This window comes from Papio anubis, chromosome 6 (assembly GCF_008728515.1).
Source record: "Papio anubis isolate 15944 chromosome 6, Panubis1.0, whole genome shotgun sequence".
Lineage (NCBI taxonomy): Eukaryota > Metazoa > Chordata > Mammalia > Primates > Cercopithecidae > Papio > Papio anubis.
In genome coordinates, this window is record NC_044981.1 from 85,028,919 (window position 1) to 85,053,340 (window position 24,422).

Genomic DNA, 24,422 nt, shown 5'->3' on the forward strand with positions numbered 1-24,422 from the left:
TTAAACCCCCATCTCTACTAAAAATACAAAAAAATTAGCTAGGCGTGGTGGCAGGTGCCTGTAATCCCAGCTACTTGGGAGGCTGAGGCAGGAGAATCACTTGAACCTGGGAGGTGGAGGTTGCAGTGAGCCAAGACCACCCCATTGCACTCCAGTCTGAGCAACAAGAACGAAACTCCATCTCAAAAAAAAAAAAAAGTTAATTAATTTTTTTTTTTTTTTTTTTTTTTGACGGAGTCTCGCGCTGTGTCACCCAGGCTGGAGTGCAGTGGCGCGATCTCGGCTCACTGCAAGCTCCGCCTCCCAGGTTCACGCCATTCTCCTGCCTCAGCCTCCGAGTAGCTGGGACTACAGGCGCCCGCCACCACGCCCGGCTAGTTTTTTGTATTTTTAGTAGAGACGGAGTTTCACCATGTTAGCCAGGATGGTCTCGATCTCCTGACCTCGTGATCCACCCGCCTCGGCCTCCCAAAGTGCTGGGATTACAGGCTTGAGCCACCGCGCCCGGCCAATTAATTTTTTTAAAAAGCCATGCATATTTGCAAATAAAAATATGTAAGTTAGGTGGAGTGGCTCATACCTGTAATACCAGTACTTTGGAAGGCAGAGGTCAGAGGAGTGCTTGAGGTCAAGAGTTGGAGACCAGCCTAGGCAACAACATGGCCAGACCCTGTCTATATTAAAAAAAAAAAAAAAAAAGAACGAAAGAAAGAAATTGGCAGGTGTGGTGTTGTGTGCCTGTGGTCCCAGCTACCTGGGAGGCTGAGGTAGGAGGATTGCTTGAACCTAGGAGCTTGAGGATGCAGTGAGCTATGATCACACCACTGCACTCCAGCCGGGACAAGAAACTGAGACCTTGTCTCTAAAAAAATAAGAATAAAAATAAAGCCAGGCGCGGTGGCTCACACCTGTAATCCCAGCAGTTTGGGAGGCCGAGGCGGGCGGATTACCTGAGGTCAGGAGTTTAAGACCAGCCTGCCCAACATGGCAAAACCCCATCTCCACTAGAAATACAAAAAATTAGCCAGGCGTGGTGGCAGGCCCCTGTAATCCCAGCTATTTGGGAGGCTAAGGCAGGAAAATCGCATGAACCCGGGAGGTGGAGGTTGCAGTGAGCTGAGATCGTGCCACTTCACTCCAGCCTGGGCGACAAGAGCGAACCTCCGTCTCAAAAAAAACAATGAAAATGAATCGGTTGATATGGCAGTTAAGACTAAATGGCATCAGGCGCAGTGACTCACACCTGTAATCCCAGCGTTTTGGGAGACTGAGGCGGGAGGATTGTTTGAGCCCAGGAGTTTGTGACCAGTCTGGGCAACATAGCAAGACCCCATGTCTACAAAAAATTTTAAAAATTAGCCAGGGGTGGCCGGGCGTGGGTGGCTCACGCCTGTAATCCCAGCACTTTGGGAGGCCGAGCCGGGCGGATCACATGAGGACAGGAGTTCGAGACCAGCCTGGTCAACATGGCGAAACCCTGTCTCTACTAAAAATAAAAACATTAACTGGGCGTGGTAACACGTTCGTGCAGTCCCAGCCACTCGGGAGACTGAGGCAGGAGAATCACTTGAACCTGGGAGGAGGAGGTTGCAGTGAGCCGAGATCGCGCCATTGCACTCCAGCCTGGGCAACAAGAGTGAAACTCCATCTCAGAAAAAAACACAACCAAACAAAACAGCCAGGGGTGGTGGTCGCTTGCGTCTGTGGTCCCAGCTACTCTGGAGACAGAGGTGGGTGGATCTGTCGAACCTTGGAGGTGGAAGTTGCAAGGAGCCGAGATCGCGCCACTGCGCTCCAGCCTGAGCGACAAAGCGAAAAGAAAAAAAAAGCTAAGTGGACAACCAAGAGGAAATGGGTAGGGATTAATATAGGCAGACTATAAGTAGCGAGGAAGGTGGCCTCATTTTCGCACCTATCAATGTGCAGGCTGAGCTCCTGAGGCTAGACCTACCGGCACCCCCCATTACTACAGGTTCTGTAAGACAAGTCAGGTATTCCACCCTCTAACAAGCTCTTCTCTCTCCTGCCTCGCTAGACTAGTATCCCCTCCTTAAGGCTCCCAACATCTGAAGCTAAGTTGTTTGTCTGCCTATCATCCAGGAACGCGTCTGAGGGCAGGGAACAAATTTATTCATCGTAATCGAGCCCAGCACTTTGTCTAGCACGCAGCTGACAGCAGAATTTTAAGAGTAAAGGATTAAATAAATGACAGACTTCTCAAGGCTTCCTGTCTCTTTCACTAAAGAGCTTCTCTCAGGCCAGGCCCCTACTTCTACTCAGGTCAGTCCCTTCCGTATTGAAGCCCCGCCCCGTCGCCTTCCCCGCCACCTTACACCCCGCCTCTTTCTCTTAAAGCCCTAGGAAGATTACTGGAGTTTGGCGCCAACCGTGTTTTTTTTTTCCCTTCCAAAGGCGGGAACTAGTTGTGGGCGCTGCGACGTGCTTTGCGTCTGATATAATTGGCCGTAGGCACTCAGTCCCGCCTCCGTAGCCTGATTGCGCTCTGGTATTGGTGGAGATGCAAGGGAGACCTCGGTGGGCAGAAAGGAACCGGGTTGTCTTGGGCCGGGCAGGGCGGGTAAGTTGCCGTAGGGGCCCGGTCCGTGAGGGACTGCTAAGGAAGAGGCTGCATGGCGCGGTAGTCCCCCGAGTGGAGGTCGGCGGCCCCTGGGAAGCCAGAGAGTCGGAGGGAGTTCATCTGGAGCGGCCAAGTAGGTCGGGGAAGGGCCGCGCCTGACGTCTGGCTGCGCAGGTAGCCACGTTCCCTCCGCCCCCGGTGCAGCTTCAGGGCTTGCTCCCTGCGTCCCTCCGTCGTCCTTCGAGAGGGTCTGGAGCGGGGCTATGGGCGGGTGCGCCCAGGAATTGTCCCTTCGGCCGCTCGTCCTGCCCCTCCCCCACCGCCATCCAGTCTCTCTTTGGAATATACTCTTAAAAGCTTTCAGATGGAGTTCTTTGGAGAAATGGGTTTCCTGGAGTGTCAGGTGATCGTTGATGTTGATTGTTTCCGAAACGTTTATTTAGGCATCAAACCAACATCCCTCAATGAGTTTATTTTCATTTTTGCAGCGCCTATATTCATCCCTAGCACATAGTAGGCCCTAACTCAGATGTGAATGTAGAATTCGCAGGAGCTGAGCATTTTTACTTCAGGCATCAAGTTGTCTTTGACTCTTCGACTCTTCCTTGGTCTTTTTCCGTTCTCCACATCTCCACCAGCAAACATTTCGCCTATCCTCGAGGCCCTTCCTCCCATCTCCCTCAGCGCCTCTTTGATTGGAGGGGCAACAGAGGCTTTCATGGCAGGGATTCTCCCATCTGCCCTCCTATCCCCGCTATGCCCTCCAATTATCTTTTCCTGGCGTTCCGTTTACAAGAGATGGCCTTCTTTCCAAAAACATTTATATTGCATTGAATATTCTTGATTTTGGCCATCTTGCTTTACAGACAGACCTGGGGTCTAATTTCAGCTCTGCCACTTACCAGCTGGTTGCCTTGTGCAATTTCTTGATCGTCTGTGTTTTCCTCATCTGTAAAATGGGAAAAAGGATAATATGGACCTCATAGAACTCTGGGGAGGATTTAAACTAAGTGAATAATGTATTTAGACCATTTAGGTTAGTGCCTGGAACATAGTAAATGTGCCATATGTAATAGTTTTTGTTAGTATTTGCCCCTCACATTTTCTTCTGGGGTCTTGCTGTATTAGTATTAGCCTTTCCCATGAGTGTAAAAATACAGACTGTCTGTCTCCTCTGGCTTTTCCCTATTTTTCTCTACAAATGCTTGTGTGTTTTTCTCTAAATTTTATTTTTTATCTTTTAGCGTCTACATTAAGGACACATTCTCAGTTTTGTAGCGATTTTTTTTTTTTTTGAGACTATAGCCCAGGCTGGAGTGCAGTGGCAAGATCTCAGCTCACTACAGGTTTGACCTCCTGGGCTTCAGCAATCCTTACCTCAGCCTTCCAGGTAGCTGGAACTACAGGTGCGCACCAGCATGCCTGGCTAATCTTTGTATTTTTTGTAGAGACTAGGTTTTGCCATGTTTCCCAGGCTGGTCTCGAACTCCTGGGCTCAAGTGATCAGACTGCCTTCAGCCTCCCAAAGTACTGGGATTACAAGTGTGAGCAGCCACCACGCCCGGCCACATTCTCTCAATTTTGAAAAGAAAATTTTCTTCAGACTACTATGACAAAAGGCTACGTGATCCTTCTCCTGTCTACTTTGCTTTCACATCTGAATCTATTGGAATTGTTCCAGAAAAGATTATGTATGAATAAATCTGCTTACAAACATTTTGTTTTTAGACAGAATCTTACTCTGTCGCCCAGGCTGGAGTTGCAGTGGCATGATCCCAGATCACTGCAGCCTCCACCTCCCAGGTTCAAGCAATTCTCCTGTCTCAGCCTCCCCGGTAGCTGGGATTATAAGTGTGTGCCACCATGTCTAGCTAATTTTTGTATTTTTAGTACAGATAAGGTTTCACCATGTTGGCCAGGCTGGTCTTGAACTCCTGACCTCAGGTGATCCGCCTGCCTTGGCCTCCCAATACAAACTCTTTTTCAGCATAATGGTTCTCAACTTTGAAAATTTTGCCTCTACACTTTCACAGGTGCATCACTTCTATCGGTAGCAACTCTCATATATTGAGATCCTCAAATGGGAGAAGGTAAGGGAAAGTGAAAAAGACCCATTTCCCAAGAGATTCTGATACATTTTTCTTCCTCCTCCTCTTCCTCTCCCAGGAGAATCACTGGCCTATGTGATTTCAAGAGCGTAATCTCACCTATCACTAAGGTGCTAAAGAGTCCCAAATCATAATACTTACCGTGCCTTTTCTGTATGACATTTCCAGCTGTTAGACATCCCCCCTCCCCGCCGAGATGGAGTCTTGCTCTGTTGCCCAGGCTGGAGTGCAGTGGCACAATCTCAGCTCACTGCAACCTCTGCCTTCCAGGTTCAAGCGATTCTTCTGTATCTCTGGAGTAACCGGAATTATAGGCACACGCCACCACGCCCAGCCAATTTTTGTATTTTTAGTAGAGATTGGGGTTTCACCATGTTGGCCAGGCTGGTCTCGAACTCCTGACCTCAGGTGATCCGCCAGCCTCGGCCTCCCAAAGTGTTGGGATCACAGGCACGAGCCACCACACCCGGCTTTTTTTTTTCTTTTCTTTTCTTTTCTTTTCTTTTTGTGATGGAATCTTGCCCTGTCACCCAGGCTGGAGTGCAATGGTGTGATCTCGGCTCACTGCAACCTCCGCTTCCTGGGTTCAAGCAATTCTCCTGCCTCAGCCTCCCGAGTAGTGGGAATACAGGTGCGCACCACCACGCCCAGCTAATTTTTTTGTATTTTTAGTAGAGACGGGGTTTCACCGTGTTGGTCAGGCTGGTCTTGAACTCCTGACCTCGTGATCCGCCTGCCTCGGCCTCCCAAAGTGCTGGGATTACCACCCCCGGCCGCTGTTAGACATCTTTATCTGGATGTCCTACAGGTAACTCAACATGACTTCACTGGTTCTCCATTGCAGTTAAAGCCTGACTATCCTTGATAGCTAGAAACATGAAAATCATCTTTAACAAACTGGGAATTTCATTAATTCAACAGGTACTCTTTTATTACTTGCCATTCTGCTAGGCCTGCTGAGAGCGAGGGATACAGTGAGTGCTGGGGAACAGAACGGAGATGGTCCTAGTCTTTATGGAGAATCATTGGGTGGTCCATTGGGTGAGATGGACATTTCTCCAGGATTCCCACAAAAATGGAATCATGAACTTCAAGAAGAGGTCATGTAGGGAAAGGACACAATGGGGTAAGAGTATTTAACAGAAGGCCTGACTTAGTGGGAAGAGAAGGTGGACAGGGGAGACTCAAAATGACTTAAGGAAAATATCAAAGAAGAGCTAAGTGAAAGTAGAATATTGAGGAAAGAGTATTCCCTGCAGAAGCCCCGTGGTTCTTTTTGTTGTTGTTGTTTTCAATTTATAGTTTTTCTTGTTCACATTATGCAGAATTTCAACGTCATTTATCCACAACGTTAGTACAGTAACAGAAACAAAAAGGAGGGTGGGGGGAGGTTCATAGTGTGGCCTGACATAGTCTAAAGGCTCTCTCCTGTAGTATGCATCTCCTGCAGGCAAGTATTAATATCACTTCATTGTTTGAAGGAGAGTACACTGTCCAGGATTCATTTATTGTTCAGATGTCTTTTCCAAAGTATGAGAAAACAGGAGTAAATTCAATAATGAATATCTGCAATTCAAACCAATTTAACGACAGGTCAAGGATGTCTTTCTTATCTATTATCACAAGCATCCCAGTTGCCTCCATCTAAAAATTTGTTTTAAAAGTTAAGACACGATTAATTATACCTTATTAATTCACTCAAAAGCGAAAAAAAAAAATGTACCACCCAGCATACAAAAGTTACACATTGGAAGTATATATATAGGGCCAGGTGCGATAGCGCATACCTGTGATTCCAGCACTTTGGGAGGCTGAGGCAGGTGGATCATGAGGTCAGGAGTTCAAGACCAGCCTGACCAAGATGGTGAAACCCCATCTCTACTAAAACTACAAAAAATTACCTGGGCGCAGCGGCAGGCGCCTGTGATACCAGCTGCTCAGGAGGCTGAGGCAAGAGAATCGCTTGAACTCGGAGGGCAGAGCTTGCAGTGAGCAGAGATTGTGCCACTGCACTCCAGTCTGAGCGACACAGTGAGGCTCAAAAAAAAAAAAAAAAAAGCGTATATATTATATATTTCCTTTGTTTTTTGAGATGGAGTCTCTCTTTGTTGCCCAGGCTGGAGTTAAATGGCGTGATCTCGGCTCACTGCAACCTCCTCCTTTCAGGTTCAAGTGATTCTCCTGCCTCAGCCTCCCAAGTAGCTGGGATTACAGGTGTGAGCCACCATGTCTGGCCAATTTTTGTATTTTTAGTAGAGATGGTGTTTCACCATGTTGGCCAGGCTGGTCTTGAACTCCTGAACAAAGGTGATCTGCCTGCCTCGGCTTTCCAAAGTGCTGGGATTACAGACTTGAGCCACTGCGTCTGGCCTCAGAATTTGTTTTTTATCCTGAAATCAGCAGGAAGCACTGAAGGGGTTTTGTTTTGTTTTGTTTTTTTGAGACAAAGTGTCCTGTGCCCCAGACGAGTATAGTGGCACGATCTGTGCTAATTGCAGCCTCCCCCTCCCAGCTTCCAGAAATTCCCCTGCCTCAGCCTTCCAGGTAGCTGGGATTACAGGCATGCGCCGCTACGCCTGGCTAATTTTTGTATTTTTAGTAGAGATGACGTTTCACCATGTTAGCCAGGCTGATCTCAAACTCCTGACCTCAGGTGATCTCCTGACATCAGGTGATCGCCCGCCTCGGCCTCCCAAAGTGCTGGGATTACAGGCGTGAGCCACTGCACCCAGCCTAGGCACTGAAGGGTTTAAGCAGAGTTGGGAACACGATCATGTTTGCATTTCGAAAATAACTCATACTGAGGTTTGAAGAACAATTTGAAATGGGGGAAGACTGGCCATTTGAATACACTTTCCATTAAATCTTGTTGACTACCTCTCAGATCTGTTTTTAGTGTTTTGTGGGTTTTTTGGTTTTGTTTTGTTTTGAGACAGTCTCGCTCTTTGACCCAGGCTGGAGTGCAGCGGTGCAGTGACAGCGTACTGCAGCCTCCGGAAGCATGTGCCACCACACCCAGCTAAGTTTTCTGTTTTTTGTAGATACAGAGTCTCACTGTGTTGCCCAGGCTGGTCTTGAACTGTGCACAAGCAATCCTCCTGCCTCAGCCTCCCAAAATGTTGGAATTACAGGCATGAACCACCGTGCCCAGCCAAGATCTGTTTCTTATTTTTATTTCCACTACTAAGAACTTAGAGTGACACCTCTTTGTCTTCTGCCTTGTTTTGGTAGCCTTTTGTTTCTCCCTTCCCACTCATATTTTCCAGACTCTTGCCAGAGTTCAACTTCTAAGATGCAGATTTGATCATTATATTCCCCTGCTTTAAAAACCTTCACTGGTTCCCCCATTCCTTTCTAGATGGAATCCAAGTATCTTAATCACGTAATACATCCCCTGATGTTTTTTTTGTTTTGTTTTGTTTTTTTGAGAGAGTCTCACTGTCATCCAGGCTGGAGTGCGGTAGCACGATCTTGGCTCACTGCAACCTCCGAGCCTATGACTTTCTACACTTTATTCTCACATTCTGATCTTGCCTTCACATGTTCTGTTCTGTGGGTGTTCACACCCATACTTGATTGTGAACTTATAGATAGATGTCGTGAGGAACAGATGTGGGGAGATCGTGTCAAGAAGTGTTTGCAAACATGAGCCTAATTTAATTGAACCTTGGGATTTTGGAAACCTTGAGACAGTGAATAATGGAGCTAGAATGATAGGCGTCAGTCTATATCACAATAAGGAATTTTTTTTTTTTTTTTTGAAATGGAGTCTCACTCTGTGGCACGATCTCAGCTCACTGCGACCTCCTCCTCCTGGGTTCAAGCAATTCTCCTGCGTCAGCCCCCCAAGTAGCTGGGACTAGACATGCACCACCATGCCCAGCTAATTTTTTTTTGTATTTTTAATAGAGACGGGGTTTCACCATGTTGGCCAGGATGGTCTCGATCTCTTGACCTCATAATCCACTTGCCTAGGCCTCCCAGAGTGCTGGGATTATAGGCATGAGCCAGTGCGCCCAACCGGGATAAGGACTTTGTACTTTATTTATTAAAAATCGGGAAGTAAAGTTTTTGAGCAGGATTGCGGTAGAACTAACCCAGTAGTTGTGCGTAGCATGTATTTGGAGCGGGGAAATAATTAGGTAGCTATAGTGGGGCCTGAAACAAATTGAAATGGCGAGAATGGGGATAAATAGGAGAAACATTTCAGAGGTAGCATCAGTAGATCAGTAGTCTGTTAGGGAATGTTAGTACTGCTCCAAGAAATAGAGAAATCAGGAAGTGAGCAGTTATGGATGGAAAGATGATCTCTTGCTTTGGACTTGGTGAGTTTCTACCTACAGGAATGTGTTTATTAATGTTAGCATTTTTTTGTTTGTTTGTTTTGAGACAGGGTCTCATTCTATCACTCAGGCTGCAATGCATTGACTTGATCTTGGCTCACAGCAATCTCTGCTTCCTGGGGGTGCTTAAGCAATCCTCCCACCTCAGCCTTCTAAGTATGGTTGGGACCATAGGCGTGTGTCACCACGCCTGGCTAATTTTTGTATTTTTTCTAGAGATGAGATTTCGCCATGTTGCCCAGGCTGGTCTCAAACTCCTGGCCTGAAGTGATGCACCCACCTCGGCCTCCCCCCAAAGTGCTGGGATTACAGGTGTGAACCACTGTACCCTGGCATCCAGCCACTAATTTATTTATTTGTTTGTTTGTTTATTTATTTTTTGAGACAGTCTTGCTCTGTTGCCCAGGCTGGAGTGCAGTGGGACAATCTTGGCTCACTTCAACCTCTGCCTTCCCCACGCTCAAGCAATTCTTTTGTGCCTGAGCCTCCTAAATAGCTGGGATTACTGGTGCGTGTCAGCATACCTGGCTAATTTTTTTTATTTTTAGTAGAGAGAGGGTTTCACCATGTTAGCCAGCCTGGTCTTGAACTTCTGACCTCAGATCTGTCCACCTGCCTAGGCTTCCCAGAGTGCTGGGATTTAGGCATGAGCCACCACACTTGGTTGCTAATTGTTTCTTGTTTGTTTGTTTGTTTGTTTTGAGACAGAGTCTCGCTCTGTCACCCAGGCTGGAATGCAATGGCACAATCTCAGCTCACTGCAACCTCCGCTCCCGGCTTCACGCCATTTTCCCATCTCAGACTCCCAAGTAGCTGGGACTACAGGCGCCCACCACCGCGCCTGGCTAATTTTGTTTTTGTATTTTCAGTAGAGATGGGGTTTCACCATGTTAACCAGGATTGTCTCTATCTCCTGATCTCGTGATCCACGCGCCTCAGCCTCCCAAATTGCTGGGATTACAGGCGTGAACCATTGCACCCAGCCCACTAATTGGTTTTTTAATGTTAGACATCCTCACATTTTTGGGATACATCTCACTTGTCTGTAGTGCTTTTTTGTTTACTATCTTGCTGGATTCAGTTGGTTGATTTTTTTTTTTTTTTTTTTTTTTTTTTTTTTTTTTGCTACGGAGTCTCCCTCTGTTGCGCAGGCTGGAGAGTGGCGCAATCTTGGCTTGCTGCAACCTCTGCCTCCCAGGTTCAAGCTACTCTCCTGCCTCAGCCTCCTGAGTAGCTGGGATAACAGGTGTGCACTACCATGTCCTTCTAATTTTTGTGTTTTTAATAGAGACAGGACTTCACCATGTTAACAAAGTTGTTCTTGAATTCCTGACGTCAAGCAATCCACCCACCTTGGCCTCCCAAAGTGCTGGGATGACAGGCCAATTTTTTTTTTTTAAGGCTATTTCTGTTTATGTTTATAAGAAAGATTGGCTTGTAGTTGTCTGGCCTTGTAGTTTTTTTTGTTTTGCTCTATTCTTGACCAGTTTTGTTTTTGTTGTTGTTTTTGAGACGGAGTCTCGCTCTGTTGCCCAGGCTGGAGTACAGTGGCGTGATCTTGGCTCACTGCAACCTCGGCCTCCTGGGTTCACACTATTCTCCCGCCTCAGACTCCCAAGTAGCTGGGACTACAGGTGCCCGCCACCACGCCCGGCTAATTTTTTTGTATTTTTAGTAGAGACAGGGTTTCACCGTGTTAGCCAGGATGGCCTCGATCTCCTGACCTTGTGATCCGCCCACCTCGGCCTCCCAAAGTGCTGGGATTACAGGCTTGAGCCACCGCGCCCGGCCCCAACCAGTTTTGAAATTAAGGTTGTATTTGCCTCAAATAATTATTTGCTTATTCGCAAATAGTTTTTTCTGTTGTCTGGAACAGATTAACCTTTCATTATTATTATTATTACTTTTAGAGAGAGTCTCATTATGTTGCCTAGGCTGGTCTTGAACTGGCTCAAATGAACCTCCGCCTGAGCCTCCCAAAGTGCTGGGATTACAAGCACAAGCCACTGTGCCCGGCCTAATCGTTTTAAAATTTGTAGTGTTTTTGCTTTCTTTCTTTTTCCTGATTAGTTTTGCCATAGATATGCTTATTTCTCTTTTCACAGAACCAACTTGTATTTTTATTGATCTTTCTAGTGCTTGTTTGTTAGTTTTTGCTGGTTATATATTTTGTTTGTTTGTTTGTTTTTGAGACAGAGTCTTGCTCTGTCACTCAGGCTGGAATGCAATGGCACAATCTCAGCTCACTGCAACCTCCGCTTCCCGGGTTCACGCCATTCTCCTGCCTCAGCCTCCCAAGTAGCTGGGACTACAGGTGCCTACCACCATGTCCAGCTAATTTTGTTTTTGTATTTTTAGTAGAGATGGGGTTTCACCACGTTAGCCAGGATGGTCTTGATCTCCTGACCTCGTGATCTACCCGCCTTGGCCTCCCAAAGTGCTGGGATTACAGGCGTGAGCCACTGTGCCCGGCCTTGCTGGTTATATTTTTATTTCTTTGGGTTTACTTTGTTCTTTTTCTAACTTCTTGAGGTGATTGATGGCCTCATTAATGTTTTGTCCTTTCTTCCTATACATTTAGTACTGTAACTTTGCCTTTAAAAGTACTATTTTGGTTTTATCCCATAAATTTTCTGTGTTGTATTCATTGTTACTCAGTTCTGTACTTTTTCCCAGTTTCCATTAGTATTTGTTCTTTGACCTATGTTTATAAATTTCCAAATGACCTGGGAAATTTGAAAGTGCGTTGTTAACTTTGAATTTTATTGGGCTAGATGGAAGCATTTCTTTGATATTTGTGGAAACTTGCACTGCGGCTTGATACATAGACAATATTTATAAATGTGCTTAAAAGTAGTGTAAGTTCTCTTAATTGTGGTATGCAGGGTTATAAAATTATCAGATCAAACCTGTCAATTTTGTATTCAGAGCTATATGCTTAAATTTCTTTAACTGCTTGATCATTAGAGAAAATAATGTTAAAATCTCTATTGTAACAATTTGTTTTTTTGGCTTTTTGGTTTTGGGGGTTTTTTTTTAAGCAGAGAATCACTCTGTTGCCTAAGCTGGATGGAGTGCAGTGGTATGATCTTGGCTCACTGCAACCTCTGCCTCCTAGGTTCAAGTGCGTCTCCTGCCTCAGCCTCTAGAATAGCTGGCATTATAGACACCCACCACCACGCCCAGCTAATTTTTGTATTTTTAGTAGAGATGAGGTTTCACTGTGTTGGTCAGGCTGCTCTTGAACTCCTGACCTCAAGCAGTCCACCGCCTCCATCCATCCCAAAGTGCTGGGATTACAGGCATGAGCCACTGCACCAGCCCAATTGTGACTGAGTTATCTTTATCAGTCAGAGTTCAGTCAGTAGGCAAAAACCATATAGTAATTTGAAAGGGAAAGTTTAGTATAAAGAATTATTGGCCGGGTTCCGTGACTCACGCCTGTAATCCTAGCACTTTGGGAGTCCAAGGCGGGCGGATCACCTGAGGTCAGAAGTTTAAGATCAGCCTGGCCAACATGGTGAAACCCTGTCTCTACTAAAATACAAAAATTAGCCAGGCCTGATGGGAGGTGCCTGTAATCCCAGCTGCTCCGGAGGCTGAGACGAGAGAAACGGTGTTTGCAGTGAGCCGAGATCGCGCCACCGCACTCCAGCCTGGGCGGCTGAGCCAGACTCCGTATCACAAAGGAAAAGGCCAGGTGCAGTGGCTCACGCCTGTAATCCCAACACTTTGGGAGGCCGAGGCGGGCAGATCACGAGATCAGGAGATCGAGACCATCCTGGCTAACGCAGTGAAACCCCGTCTTTACACAAAAGATTAGCTGGGTGTGGTGGTGGGCGCCTGTAGTCCCACCTACTCGGGACGCTGAGGCAGGAGCGTGAACCCGGGAGGCGGAGCTTGTAGTGACCCGAGATCGCAACACTGCACTCCAGCCTGGGAGACAGAGCGAGACTCCGTCTCAAAAAAAAAAATATTGTTGACCGGATTGAAGTAACTAGTAATTGTCTAGTAATAGTTAAGGAATAACTGAAAAATACAGGAATATCAGATATAGGGAGCAGCTACGACCGCTGGGGTTTTGATCATCCAAAGAAGAGCTGTGTTCCCTCACTCTAAGGATGGGTTCCAGACCTCATGGAAAGAGCATTGCTGGGGTCAGCTGGACGGTGGAGACATTGCTAAGTGTTTTGCTCTGTTCTAAATCGGCCAGAGGAGTTGTATAGGGAAGCGCCTGGGTGCTAGAGGATCTATGAGTTGGAGAAGCTGCCCTCTCCGTGAACCTAGCAGGAGGAAGCCGTGTTCTGCAGGAGCCAATCATAATAGGAACCTGATTTACAGGAAGTGAGCCTGTGGAAAACCGCCCTGCAGGAACCGAATGCTGGGACAGCAGGCTTTGTAGGAGCCTTGCTAGCCAGATGCACCGAAACTAGGGAAAGAATCCCCCTTCCTCTTCCATTGTTCCTCCACCATTCTGATAAGGTTTAACCTTGTGCCAGTTAGCAAAGGAGAAATATCTACAAGGCCTAGCTCCTTTATCACAGAAGTATGGATTTGGAATTGAGAGGCATAACTGTCACAGTCCCTTTAACTACTTTTTTCCTTTTCCTACAGCCTAGGAAGCTAAGAACCTTTAACTTTTTCATGTGTACACAGTGAGAAGCCACACACATATAACTTCTTTTGATGACTTCTCTGTATTACTGTATATGTTCTCAGAAATTTTGAAGTACTATTAATGCATCATGTGATACAATTAAGAAATGAGCAGTTACTTCTTAATTTATAAATAATCTTTTGAAAAATACCTTTGGCGGCCGGACACGGTGGCTCACGCCTGTAATCCTAGCACTTTGGAAGGCCGAGGCAGGCGGATCATAAGGTCAGGAGATGGAGACCATCCTGGCTAACACGGTGAAACCCCGTCTCTACTAAAAATACAAAAAAATAAATAAATAAAATAGCCGGGCGTGGTGGCGGGCGCCTGTAGTCCCAGCTATCTGGCAGGCTGAGGCAGGAGAATGGCGTGAACCCGGGAGGCGGAGCTTGCAGTGAGCAGAGATGCACCTCTGCACTCCAGCATGGGCAACAGAGCGAGACTCCGTCTCAAAAAATAAAATAAAAAATAAAAAATACCTTTGGTGGTGGGGACCTAGAATTAAGATGTGGAGATAATGATCTGACAAAAAAATTTGGAGAAAAATTTAAGACAGATGGGGGCAAAAGATCCATTATTAGCTGGTCCCAAAGTAGTATTTTCTTTTTTTTTTTTTTTTTTTTTTTTTTTTTTTTGAGACGGAGTCTCGCGCTGTGTCACCCAGGCTGGAGTGCAGTGGCGCGATCTCGGCTCACTGCAAGCTCCGCCTCCCAGGTTCAGGCCATTCTCCTGCCTCAGCCTCCGAGTAGCTGGGACTACAGGCGCCCGCCACCACGCCCAGCTAGTTTTTTGTATTTTTAGTAGAGACGGGGTTTCACCATGTTAGCCAGGATGGTCTCGATCTCCTGACCTCGTGATCCGCCCGCCTCGGCCTCCCAAAGTGCTGGGATTACAGGCTTGAGCCACCGCGCCCGGCCCCAAAGTAGTATTTTCTCAGTTGGCTGTTCACAGTCAGTTACAGATCAAACTTCCCGTTCTATTCTTCCCCCCTTATTATTGCTCTTGACTAATTGTTAAAAAAGAGACCCAGGATTACCAAGTCTCTTAGATTTATATTTATTTCCAGGTTTAACTTACTAGGTCTAGTCTTCTTCTTTTTCTTCCTTTTTTTTAAATTATTATTTTTGAAACATGGTCTCTCACTCTGTTGCCCTGGCTGGAAGTACAGTGGCATGATCACAGCTCACTGTAGCCTCCACCTCACAGGCTCAGGAGATCCTCCCATCTCAGCTACTGAAGTAGATAGTACTATAGGTGTGAACCACCATGCCTGCCTACTTTTTAAAAAAATTTATTTTGTTAAATAAAGATGGGGTCTCCCTATGTTGCCCAGGCTGGTCTTGAACTACTGGGCTCAAGTGAACCTACCACCTTGACGTCCCAAAGTGCTAGGATTACAGTTGTGACGTTTTTTGTTTGTTTTTCAAGACAGAGTCTTGCTCAGTCACCCAGGCTGGAGTGCAGTGGCGCAATCTCAGTTCACTGCAACCTCCACCTCCCGGGTTCAAGCGATTTTCCTGCCTCAGCCTAGTTGGGATTACAGGCACGCCCCACCATGCCTGGCTAATTTTTGTATTCTTAGTAGAGACGGGGTTTCGCCATGTTGGCCAGGCTGGTCTCAAACTCTTGACCTTGTGATCCACCCACCTTGGCCTCCCAAAGTGCTGGGATTACAGGCATGAGCCACCGTGCCCAGCCCGTTTGTTTGTATTTTTTTTTTGTCTTGATGTGGTTTTGCCATGTTGCCCAAGCTGGTCCCAAACTCCTAGGATCAAGCAGTCCTTCCACCTTACTCCCAAAGTGCTGAAATTACAGGTGTGAGTTACCACACTTTTTTTTTTTTTTTTTTTGAGACAGAGTCTTGCTCTGTCGCCCAGGCTGGAGTGCAGTGGCCGGATCTCAGCTCACTGCAAGCTCCACCTCCCGGGTTCACGCCATTCTCCTGCCTCAGCCTCCCGAGTAGCTGGGACTACAGGCGCCCGCCACCTCGCCCGGCTAGTTTTTTGTATTTTTTAGTAGAGACGGGGTTTCACCGTGTTAACCAGGATGGTCTGGAACTCCTGACCTCGTGATCCGCCCGTCTCGGCCTCCCAAAGTGCTGGGATTACAGGCTTGAGCCACCGCGCCCGGCTACTTTTTTTTTTTTTAAGTAATACCTGCCATTAGTATAAACTAAAACTGTATGAAATAATAGTGCAGGGAAAGCTTTGATCTATTTGATCTCTTTAACCAAATCATTAGATTCTCCATTATTCTGAGAGGAAACCCCTTGACTAATGCTCCCCTCTCCATGTGACAGCTTACAGCTACTACTAGTAGATTTCTCATTAGGAAACCTCTGAGTATCTGATTTCACCAGTTGAATTTTGCTTTGCAGAGTCAGTTATGTTAGTTACCAGACGTGATTATATTATTTGTGCTTTTTGTAATTGTGCAGGCTATTTTATAACAGTTAATCAAATGAGCTAATTGAAATAAATGTTAGATTGAGGAATGTGAGGAATGGAGGAAAAAAGATAATACACCTTGATTTTATTTATCTCTTGTGGTAGAACCATGATCTTATCTTTGAATATGAATCCAATGATGAGAGTGTTGACATCTTTCTTGCATGAACTACACCCATAAGACATTGCCCATGATTTTCAGTTTTTGTTTTGTCCTTGCTTGAGCCCAGGGAGGTTGCAGTGAGCTGTTGTGCCACTGCACTGCAGCCTGAGTGACAGAGGGAGACTCTGTCTTTAAAAAAAAAAAAAACAAAAAAAAAACAAAAAAAAACTTAGATACTTTTTAATTGATCTGAGTATAGACTAGATTTTCTCCCCTAGTACTTTGGATCATTTTTTCTTCACTTGATTTGACATGCAGGGGTGTGTGTGTGTGTTTTGCTACCTATCTTTCCATAGCATTCTGCCTAGTTTTCAGTAGAAAATAACTCCCTTTGGTAATGTGATCTTTCATCATACTGTGATTTAGAAAATATGAAAATGGGCATAATTGGATTTGACAATAAATATACATTGGTAAGCTTTGAGAAAAACCCAGAATCGTATATAGAAAACCTTCCCCCAAACTAAGAGGGAGCTAGGAGACCAAAGAATGATTCAGACGAGTCCAGCTTGGCTAATAGATACATTTATTAGGACTAATAAGCTTATTTTTTACAAGGCACTCTGGATGGCAGCAGGACAACTTTAGAGATCCATGCTGCCCTTTTGTCTGTAAACTGTTTTTAAGCTAACTTTCTGGCTCATTGCCTACTGTATTTAAGCAATGAGACTGTTTTTCTTGGTAGGTTCTCAAATACTCTTCGGAATGTTTGGGTTCTCAGGGGCACTGGCTCTTCAGCCTGGCACCATGGTCTTGGCTCATCTCCTGTCCTTCAGGATTCAGGCAGCAGACGTACACCCTCCACTACATAAGCATATATCTCAATTGGTGGGAGTAGAAGTATGCAGGTGCAGGCTTGCTAATAATTTCATAGCCCCAAGTGGCCAGAGTGGCCATAGTTCAGTGGCCATAATCATTCATTGGGTTTTACTGGCAGATTAGAGGATGCCAGATAAGTTAGTGAAGAGAGGCTTTTTTGTTGTTGTTGTTGTTGGGACGGAGTTTCACTCTTGTTGCCCAGGCTGGAGTGCAGTGACACAATCTCGGCTCACTGCAGCCTCCGCCTTCTGGGTTCAAGTGATTCTCCTGCCTCAGCCTCCCAAGTAGCTGGGATTACAGGCACCTGCCACCATGCCCAGCTAATTTTTGTAGTGTTAGTAGAGACGAGGTTTCACCATGTTGGCCAGGCTGATCTCGAACTCCCAACCTCAGTTAATCTGCCATCTTCAGCCTCCCATAGTACTGGGTTATAGATGTGAGCCACTGCAATCTGGCCTGTTTTTGTTTTTTTACTGTTTTGGATTCTTATGTTGTTTCTAGTTTTACCATAAACAACACTGGTAACAGATTATTAGATGTGAAATTGTTAGGTCAGAGTATTGCACTTAAACATTTCATCAAATTTTTAATCAAATCAAAGCTGTTGCCAAATTGCTTTCACAGAGCTTTTACCAGAGTACACTTGAGAGAGCTGTGAGAGTACCTCTTTTCCCATACCTTTGTCAACCTAGTGTACTATCAAACTTTTTGTTATTTGCTTGTCTTACTATGTTATTGGTGAAAACATGTCAGGAGTCCCGAAGACCACCCCTAAGTTTGATGATTTTCCAGACTTATAGGATTCACTATGTAGTTGTACTCACAGCTATGATTTATTACAATGAAAGGATGCAAAGCACAATCACCAAAGGGAAAAAAGGTCCATGGGGTAAAGTCTAGAGGAAACCACGTTAAAGTTCCCAGGGTTTTGCTCCCAGTGGAGTCATGCCCTTAACTGTTTGTTCCCCCAGCAACTAGTGATAGCAGGTGTGAAATGTTGTCTACCTGGGAAGCATGTTGGAGACTCAGTGCCCAGGCTTTTTACTGGGGGCTGGTCACATAGGCCACCTCTGCCTATCATGTACTAAAATTTTAAGACTCCCAGAAGGATACAGGTGTTTATGATAAACCAAACTGTTTGTATGAACAGTTTAGGCACATCGAGCCACTTCTTATCGGTCTGGAAATTGTGGGAACCCTCCTGAAATTTGAGTTCTTAAACTCTAGCCAAGGGCCTTAGTAAGCAGCCTTTCTAATGATAAGTAGCCATGCCTGGCTATGCCAACACTTTCCTACTCAACATGGCATATCTCATTGTTTTAATTTGTGTTTAGTGAAGTCAAACATCTTTTAGTTCCAAAAGCTTTGCTTTTTTTTTTTTTTTTTTAATGATTTGTCTGTGTTTTTTGACCATTTTTCTATTTGGTCTAAGTGATTACCTTTTTTTGGTATCAGTATTTCTTGTTAGTACTAGTGTGTGTGTGTGTGTGTGTGTGTGTGTGTATGTGTGTGTGTGTGTGTGTGTTATAGTAGCGATGGTTCTTACTTTAGTGCAAAAGTTAATTTGGCCGGGCGCGGTGGCTCAGGCTTGTAATCCCAGCACTTTGGGAGGCTGAGGCCAGCGGATCACCTGAGGTCGGGAGTTCGAGACCAGTCTGACAAACATGGAGAAACCCCATCTCTACTAAAAATACAAAATTAGTTGGGCATGGTGGTGCATGCCTGTAATCCCAGCTACTTGGGAGGCTGAGGCAGGAGAATTGCTTGAACCCGGGAGGTGGAGGTTGCGGTGAGCCGAGGTTGCACCATTGCACTCTAGCCTGAGCAACAAGAGCGAAACTCTGTCTAAAGAAAAAAAAAAGTTAATTTGTATTTTGGTCTGTTTTATAAAATTAGCATCATTTACTTTGTACATAGCTTAAGTATATTAACAATTTTTTTTTTTTTTTCTTGAGACAGGGTCTCACTCTGTCACCCAGGCTGCAGTGCAATGGCACTATCTCGGCTCACTGCAACATTTGCCTGCCAGGCTCAAGTGATCCCACTGTTTCAGCCCCCAAGTAGCTGGGACTACAGGCACAGGCTACTACACTCGGCTAATTTTTGTGTTTTTTGTAGAGATGAGGTTTCACCATGTTGCCTAGGCTGGTCTCAAACTCCTGGGCTCAAGTGATCCACCTGACTTGACCTCCCAAAGTGCTGAGATTAGAGGCATGAGCCATCATGCCTGGCCATATTAACAAGTTTAAAATTTTTGCTTTATAGTTTTGACTTTTTACTAGAAAGTATTAGGCACTTTTTTTGATAACACAAATCTGCTTTTAATAATGGTAGAGAGAAAGGCCAGGCACGGGGGCTCACGCCTGTAATCCCAGCACTTTGGGATTCTGAGGTGGGTGGATTGCTTAAGGCCAGGAGTTCAAGACCAGCCTGGCCAACGTGGCAGACAGGCAAAACCCTGTTTCACTAAAATTACAAAAATTAGCCAGGTGTGGTGGTGCACTCCTGTAATCGCAGGTATGGTACACTCCTGTAATCCCAGCTACTCTGTAATCCCAGCTACTCGGGAGGCTGAGGCACGAGAATCACTTGAACCCAGAAGGCAGAGGTTGCAGTGAGCGGAGATCAAGCCACTGCACTCCAACTTGAGCGACAGAGTGAGACTTTGTCTCCAAAAACGAAGAATGATAGAGAGTGAGCTTTTTCAATGTGTCCAAATTTGAAAATTGCTTTTTGTTTTGAAGCTAGGTTTATTCTCTGAATTGTGAGGTTTATTTTAACAGTGGAAATTTAAAAATATTTAATACCGTAGGTGGTGACTTTCAAAAGGAAATAGGATCATGGCAGCAGATGATGACAATGGTGATGGAACAAGTTTATTTGATGTCTTTTCCGGTAAGAGCTACTTTTAATTGTCTTTCTAATTTACTTTTTTGTTTTTTTGGGTTTTTTTTAATGAGACAGGATCTCCCCCACTTGCCCAGGTGGAGTGCAGCAGCGCCATCAATAGCTCACTATGACTTCAGACTTCAGAGCTCAAGAGATCCTCTCGCCTCAGCCTCCTGAGTAGCTAGGACTACAGGCACATGCCAACACGGCCATCTAATCATTTTATTTTTTGTAGAGACAAGGTTTCACTATGTGGTCTAGGCTGGTCTCTAATTCTTGGACTCAAGCAACCCTCCCTTTTTGCCTCCCAAAGTGTTGGGATTACAGGTGTGAGCCCCTATTCCTTGCCTAACTTTACTTTTTAAATTACAAAATCATTTACCTATTCTCATTGGAAACATAGTCATTATCAGTCTTTTTTCTCTATACATAAATGAATTAATACAATAAAATGCCTGGTACATGGGAATGCTTAAAAGTGTGAACTTACTGTATGCTTTCAAGCTTCAGAATGTAGTCAAATTAGTGATTTTACTAATATGAATGATAATGATTTTTATTATTATATCTAAAAATATATAAGATAGGTTGTTGTTACTCTTGAAGTTAATATTTCCAGTAAATGCACTGATGGTTGTTTGTTGTTCAGGAAAAAATTGGGCCAGGTGCGGTGTCTCATGCCTATAATCTCAATACTTTGGGAGGCCGAGGCGGGCGGATCACAAGGTCAGGAGTTTGAGACCAGCGTGACCAACATGGTGAAACCCCATCTCTACTAAAAATACAAAAGTTAGCCAAGCGTGGTGGCATATGCCTGTAATTTCAGCCACTGCACTCTAGCCTGGATGACAGAGCGAGACTCTTGTCTCAAAAAAAAAAAAAAAAAAAAAATTGATAGTCACAATGGATAATTAGTTTGAAAAAGAAATAAATAACTGTCAATACCTGGTAGTAAAATAAGCTCATAAAATAGAATTTCTTTTCTTTTTTTTTTTTTTTTTGAGATAGAGTCTTGCTGTTGTTGGCCTGGGCTGGAGTGCAGTGTTGCAGTCTCAGCTCACTGTAACCTCCGTCTCCTGAGTTCCAGCAATTCTCCTGACTCAGCCTCCCGAGTAGCTGAGATTACAGGCGCCTGCCACCATGCCTGGCTAATTCTTGTATTTTTAGAAGAGACGAAGTTTCACCATGTTGGCCAGGCTCATCTCGAACTCCTGACCTCAGGTGATCCACCCACCTTGGCCTCCCGTAGTGCTGGAACTACAGGTGTGAGCCACCACGCCCGGCCCAAAATAGAAATATTTTAAATTATATGCAGAAGATAAACTTCCAGACACTGACATAACATTATTATCTCTTTCTTTTAATGATAATCATACTGTGACCTCATTGAATTTGTTGAGATATGGGCATATGTTTATTGACCAGAATAGTGATTCCTATGCCGTGGAGAGTAGGAGGGGCAGTTATAAAACATGTTTAGTAGAATTCCATTTTTGCCTAAAATAATGTTTTAAACAATTAGTATTCATAGATATGGAAGAGTTCACACCAACTATGGCCATTATAACCATTCTGGGTGGGGTTATTTGGTGTTTATTTTTGCTGATATAGTTTTTTTTTTTTTTTTTTTTTTTTTTTTTGAGACGGAGTCTTGCGCTGTCGCCCAGGCTGGAGTGCAGTGGCCGGATCTCAGCTCACCGCAAGCTCCGCCTCCCGGGTTCACGCCATTCTCCGGCCTCAGCCTCCCGAGTAGCTGGGACTACAGGCGCTGCCACCTCGCCCGGCTATTTTTTGTATTTCTTAGTAGAGACGGGGTTTCACCGTGTTAGCCAGGATGGTCTCGATCTCCTGACCTCGTGATCCGCCCATCTCGGCCTCCCAAAGTGCTGGGATTACAGGCTTGAGCCACCGCGCCCGGCCGCTGATATAGTTTCAAGTTGTTACACTGTAATTCTCTTTTATGTTTTTCCTTTGAAAAATTTTAAGCCAGGCCAGGTGCAATGGCTCTTGCCTGTAATTCTGGCACTTTGGGAGACCGAGGCGGGTGGAGCACCTGAGGTCAGGAGTTCAAGACCAGCCTGACCAACATGGTGAAACTCCGTCTCTACTAAAAATACAAAAATTAGCGGGGTGTGGTGGTGCACACCTGTAATCCCAGCTACTCGGGAGCCTGAGGCAGGAGAATCACTTGAACTGGGAGGTGGAGGTTGCAGTGAGCTGAGGTCGTGCCATTGCAGTCCAGCCTGGGGGAAGAACGAAATTCTATCTCGAAAAAAAAAAAATTTAAGCCAACAAATAGAAAAATTGGAAATATAATGTAATGAACAGCATTATTTGTCACCTAGATTCACAAGTGATTAAATTTTATCACATCTGCAACCATTAAAATTTGAAGGACAAAGCTACAATTTAATCTGATTTTCTGGATGCAGCTGTTTTTATTTCTATCTATCACTGTCAAGTCGCTGTCTATACACATACGTATATATATATATATGTTGTTTTTTGAGATGGAGTTTCACTCTTGTTGTCCAGGCTGGAGTGCAGTGGCGTGATCTAGGCTCACTGCAACCTCCGCCTCCCAGGTTCAAGCAATTCTCCTGTCTCAGCTTCCTGAGTAGCTGAGTTTACAGGTGTGCACCACCATGCCTGGCTAAGTTTTGGTATTTTTAGTGGAGACGGGGTTTCGCCGTATTGGCCAGGCTGGTATCGAACTCCTGACCTCAGGTGATCCACTCACCTTGGTCTCTCAAAGTGCTGGGATTATAGGCGTGAACCACCGCACCTGGCCAGGTTTTTTATTATTATTATTATTATTATTATTATTATTTTCTTTTGAAACGGAGTCTTGCTCTGTCGCCCAGGCTGGAGTACAGTGGCGCAGTCTCGGCTCACTGTAAGCTCTGCCTCCCGGGTTCACATCATTCTCCTGCCTCAGCCTCCTGAGTAACTGGGACTACAGGCGCCCGCCACCACGCCCAGCTAATTTTTTGTATTTTCAGTAGAGACGGGGTTTAACCGTGTTAGCCAGGATGGTCTCGATCTCCTGACCTCATGAGCCACCCTCCTCGGCCTACCAAAGTGCTAGGATTACATGCGTGAGCCACCGCGCCCGGCCTGTATATCTATTTTTTAGGCTAATCAAGTCAAGCAGTAGGAGAAGCATATACATTTTAAAACTAGTCACAGCTACAGTGTACTTTCTACTTTGTGTCTTGCCTTTTTTTTTTTTGGAGACGGAGTCTCGCTTTGTCACCCAGGCTGGAGTGCAGTGGTGCGAACTCGGCTTACTGCAACCTCTGCCTCCCAAGTTCAAGTGATTCTCCTACCTCAGCCTCCAGAGTAGCTGGGATTACAGGTGTGCGCCGCTATGCCTGGCTAATTTTTGTATTTTTAGCAGAGACGGGGTTTCACCATGTTGGCCAGGCTGTTTCTCTAACTCTTGACCTCAGGTGATCCGCCTACCTCAGCCTCCCAAAGTGTTGGGATTACAGGCGTGAGCCACCTCGCCCAGCCTAGACTCTCTCTTTGTAAACACACACACACATCTAGATGCACACCCGTTTTTTTTTCATGACCTATTTGAGAGTAAGTTACATACACTATGGCCCCTTACCCCTAAGTATTTCAGTATGTACTACATAAGAAAACGTTGGTTCTCTTATATACAGTGTAATTTCAGTTTCATTAGATTTAACACTGATAAAATACTTTTGTATTTGATTTGCTATTTTTATTCCAGTGAATAATGTTCTTTATTATTGTAGTTGGATTTAGGTCATTTTAATATTTGAGTTTAATTTGTCGCATCAGTTATTTTTTCTGATTTCTTTCAAATATTTGAATATATATTTACTTATTTAAAATTTTTTTCTCCCTTTAGCACTAGTGCTAACTGCTAGTAATGTTTGAGTATATTTTTGAATTGCATTTCATTTATGAGCTTTTTCACTGTACCTCTTTGTATTATTTTTAGTACTTGTTTGAGGAAGTGTGTAGATCTTTAACATTTTGTAGTCTGTTTACTAGTATTGTACCTTTTTACATGAAATATAGACCTTGTAATGTATAGTTGCATCTATCTGCTCCCTTGTCTTTTGAGACAGAGTCCTCTGCTGTCCAGGCTGGAGTGCAGTGGCGGATCTTGGTTTCATTTCCATAAGCTCCGGCCTTCCCTGTTGAGTGTTTCCCTCCTGCCTCAGCTCCTGGCTGGGACTACAGGCGCCTCGGCCACCTCGGCCTGCTAGTTTTTTTTTTTTTTTAGTAGAGACGTGGGTTTCACTGCACAACAGGATGGTCTCATCTCCCGACCTTGATCCTCACTGCCCCTCGGCCTCCCAAAGTGTTGGGATTACAGGCTTGGTCACGCCACCGCCTCCTTTGCCTTCTTTCAAGGGTTACAGAACCTACAATAAAAT

General features: G+C 45.1%; 1 protein-coding gene across 12 annotated transcripts in view; it reads left to right on the top strand.

Annotated features, from left to right (window-relative positions):
- Positions 1-2,412: 2,412 nt before the first annotated feature.
- Positions 2,413-24,422, top strand: part of CASP8AP2 (caspase 8 associated protein 2) — a 46,727-nt gene continuing 24,717 nt past the window's right edge. For 3 of the 12 annotated variants that reach the window (XR_004184351.1, XM_021937600.2, XM_021937601.2), the window contains exon 1: positions 2,413-2,711. Coding sequence is in view for 5 of the 12 variants with exons in the window: in XM_021937600.2 (XP_021793292.2) it covers positions 2,519-2,711 (193 nt within the window). In the remaining 7 variants the exon portion in view is untranslated. Of the gene's footprint in view, positions 2,753-2,774; positions 2,982-19,927; positions 20,011-24,422 lie in introns of those variants that run through there. The other 9 variants (XR_004184356.1, XM_021937610.2, XR_004184353.1 and 6 more) reach the window with 8 other exon arrangements.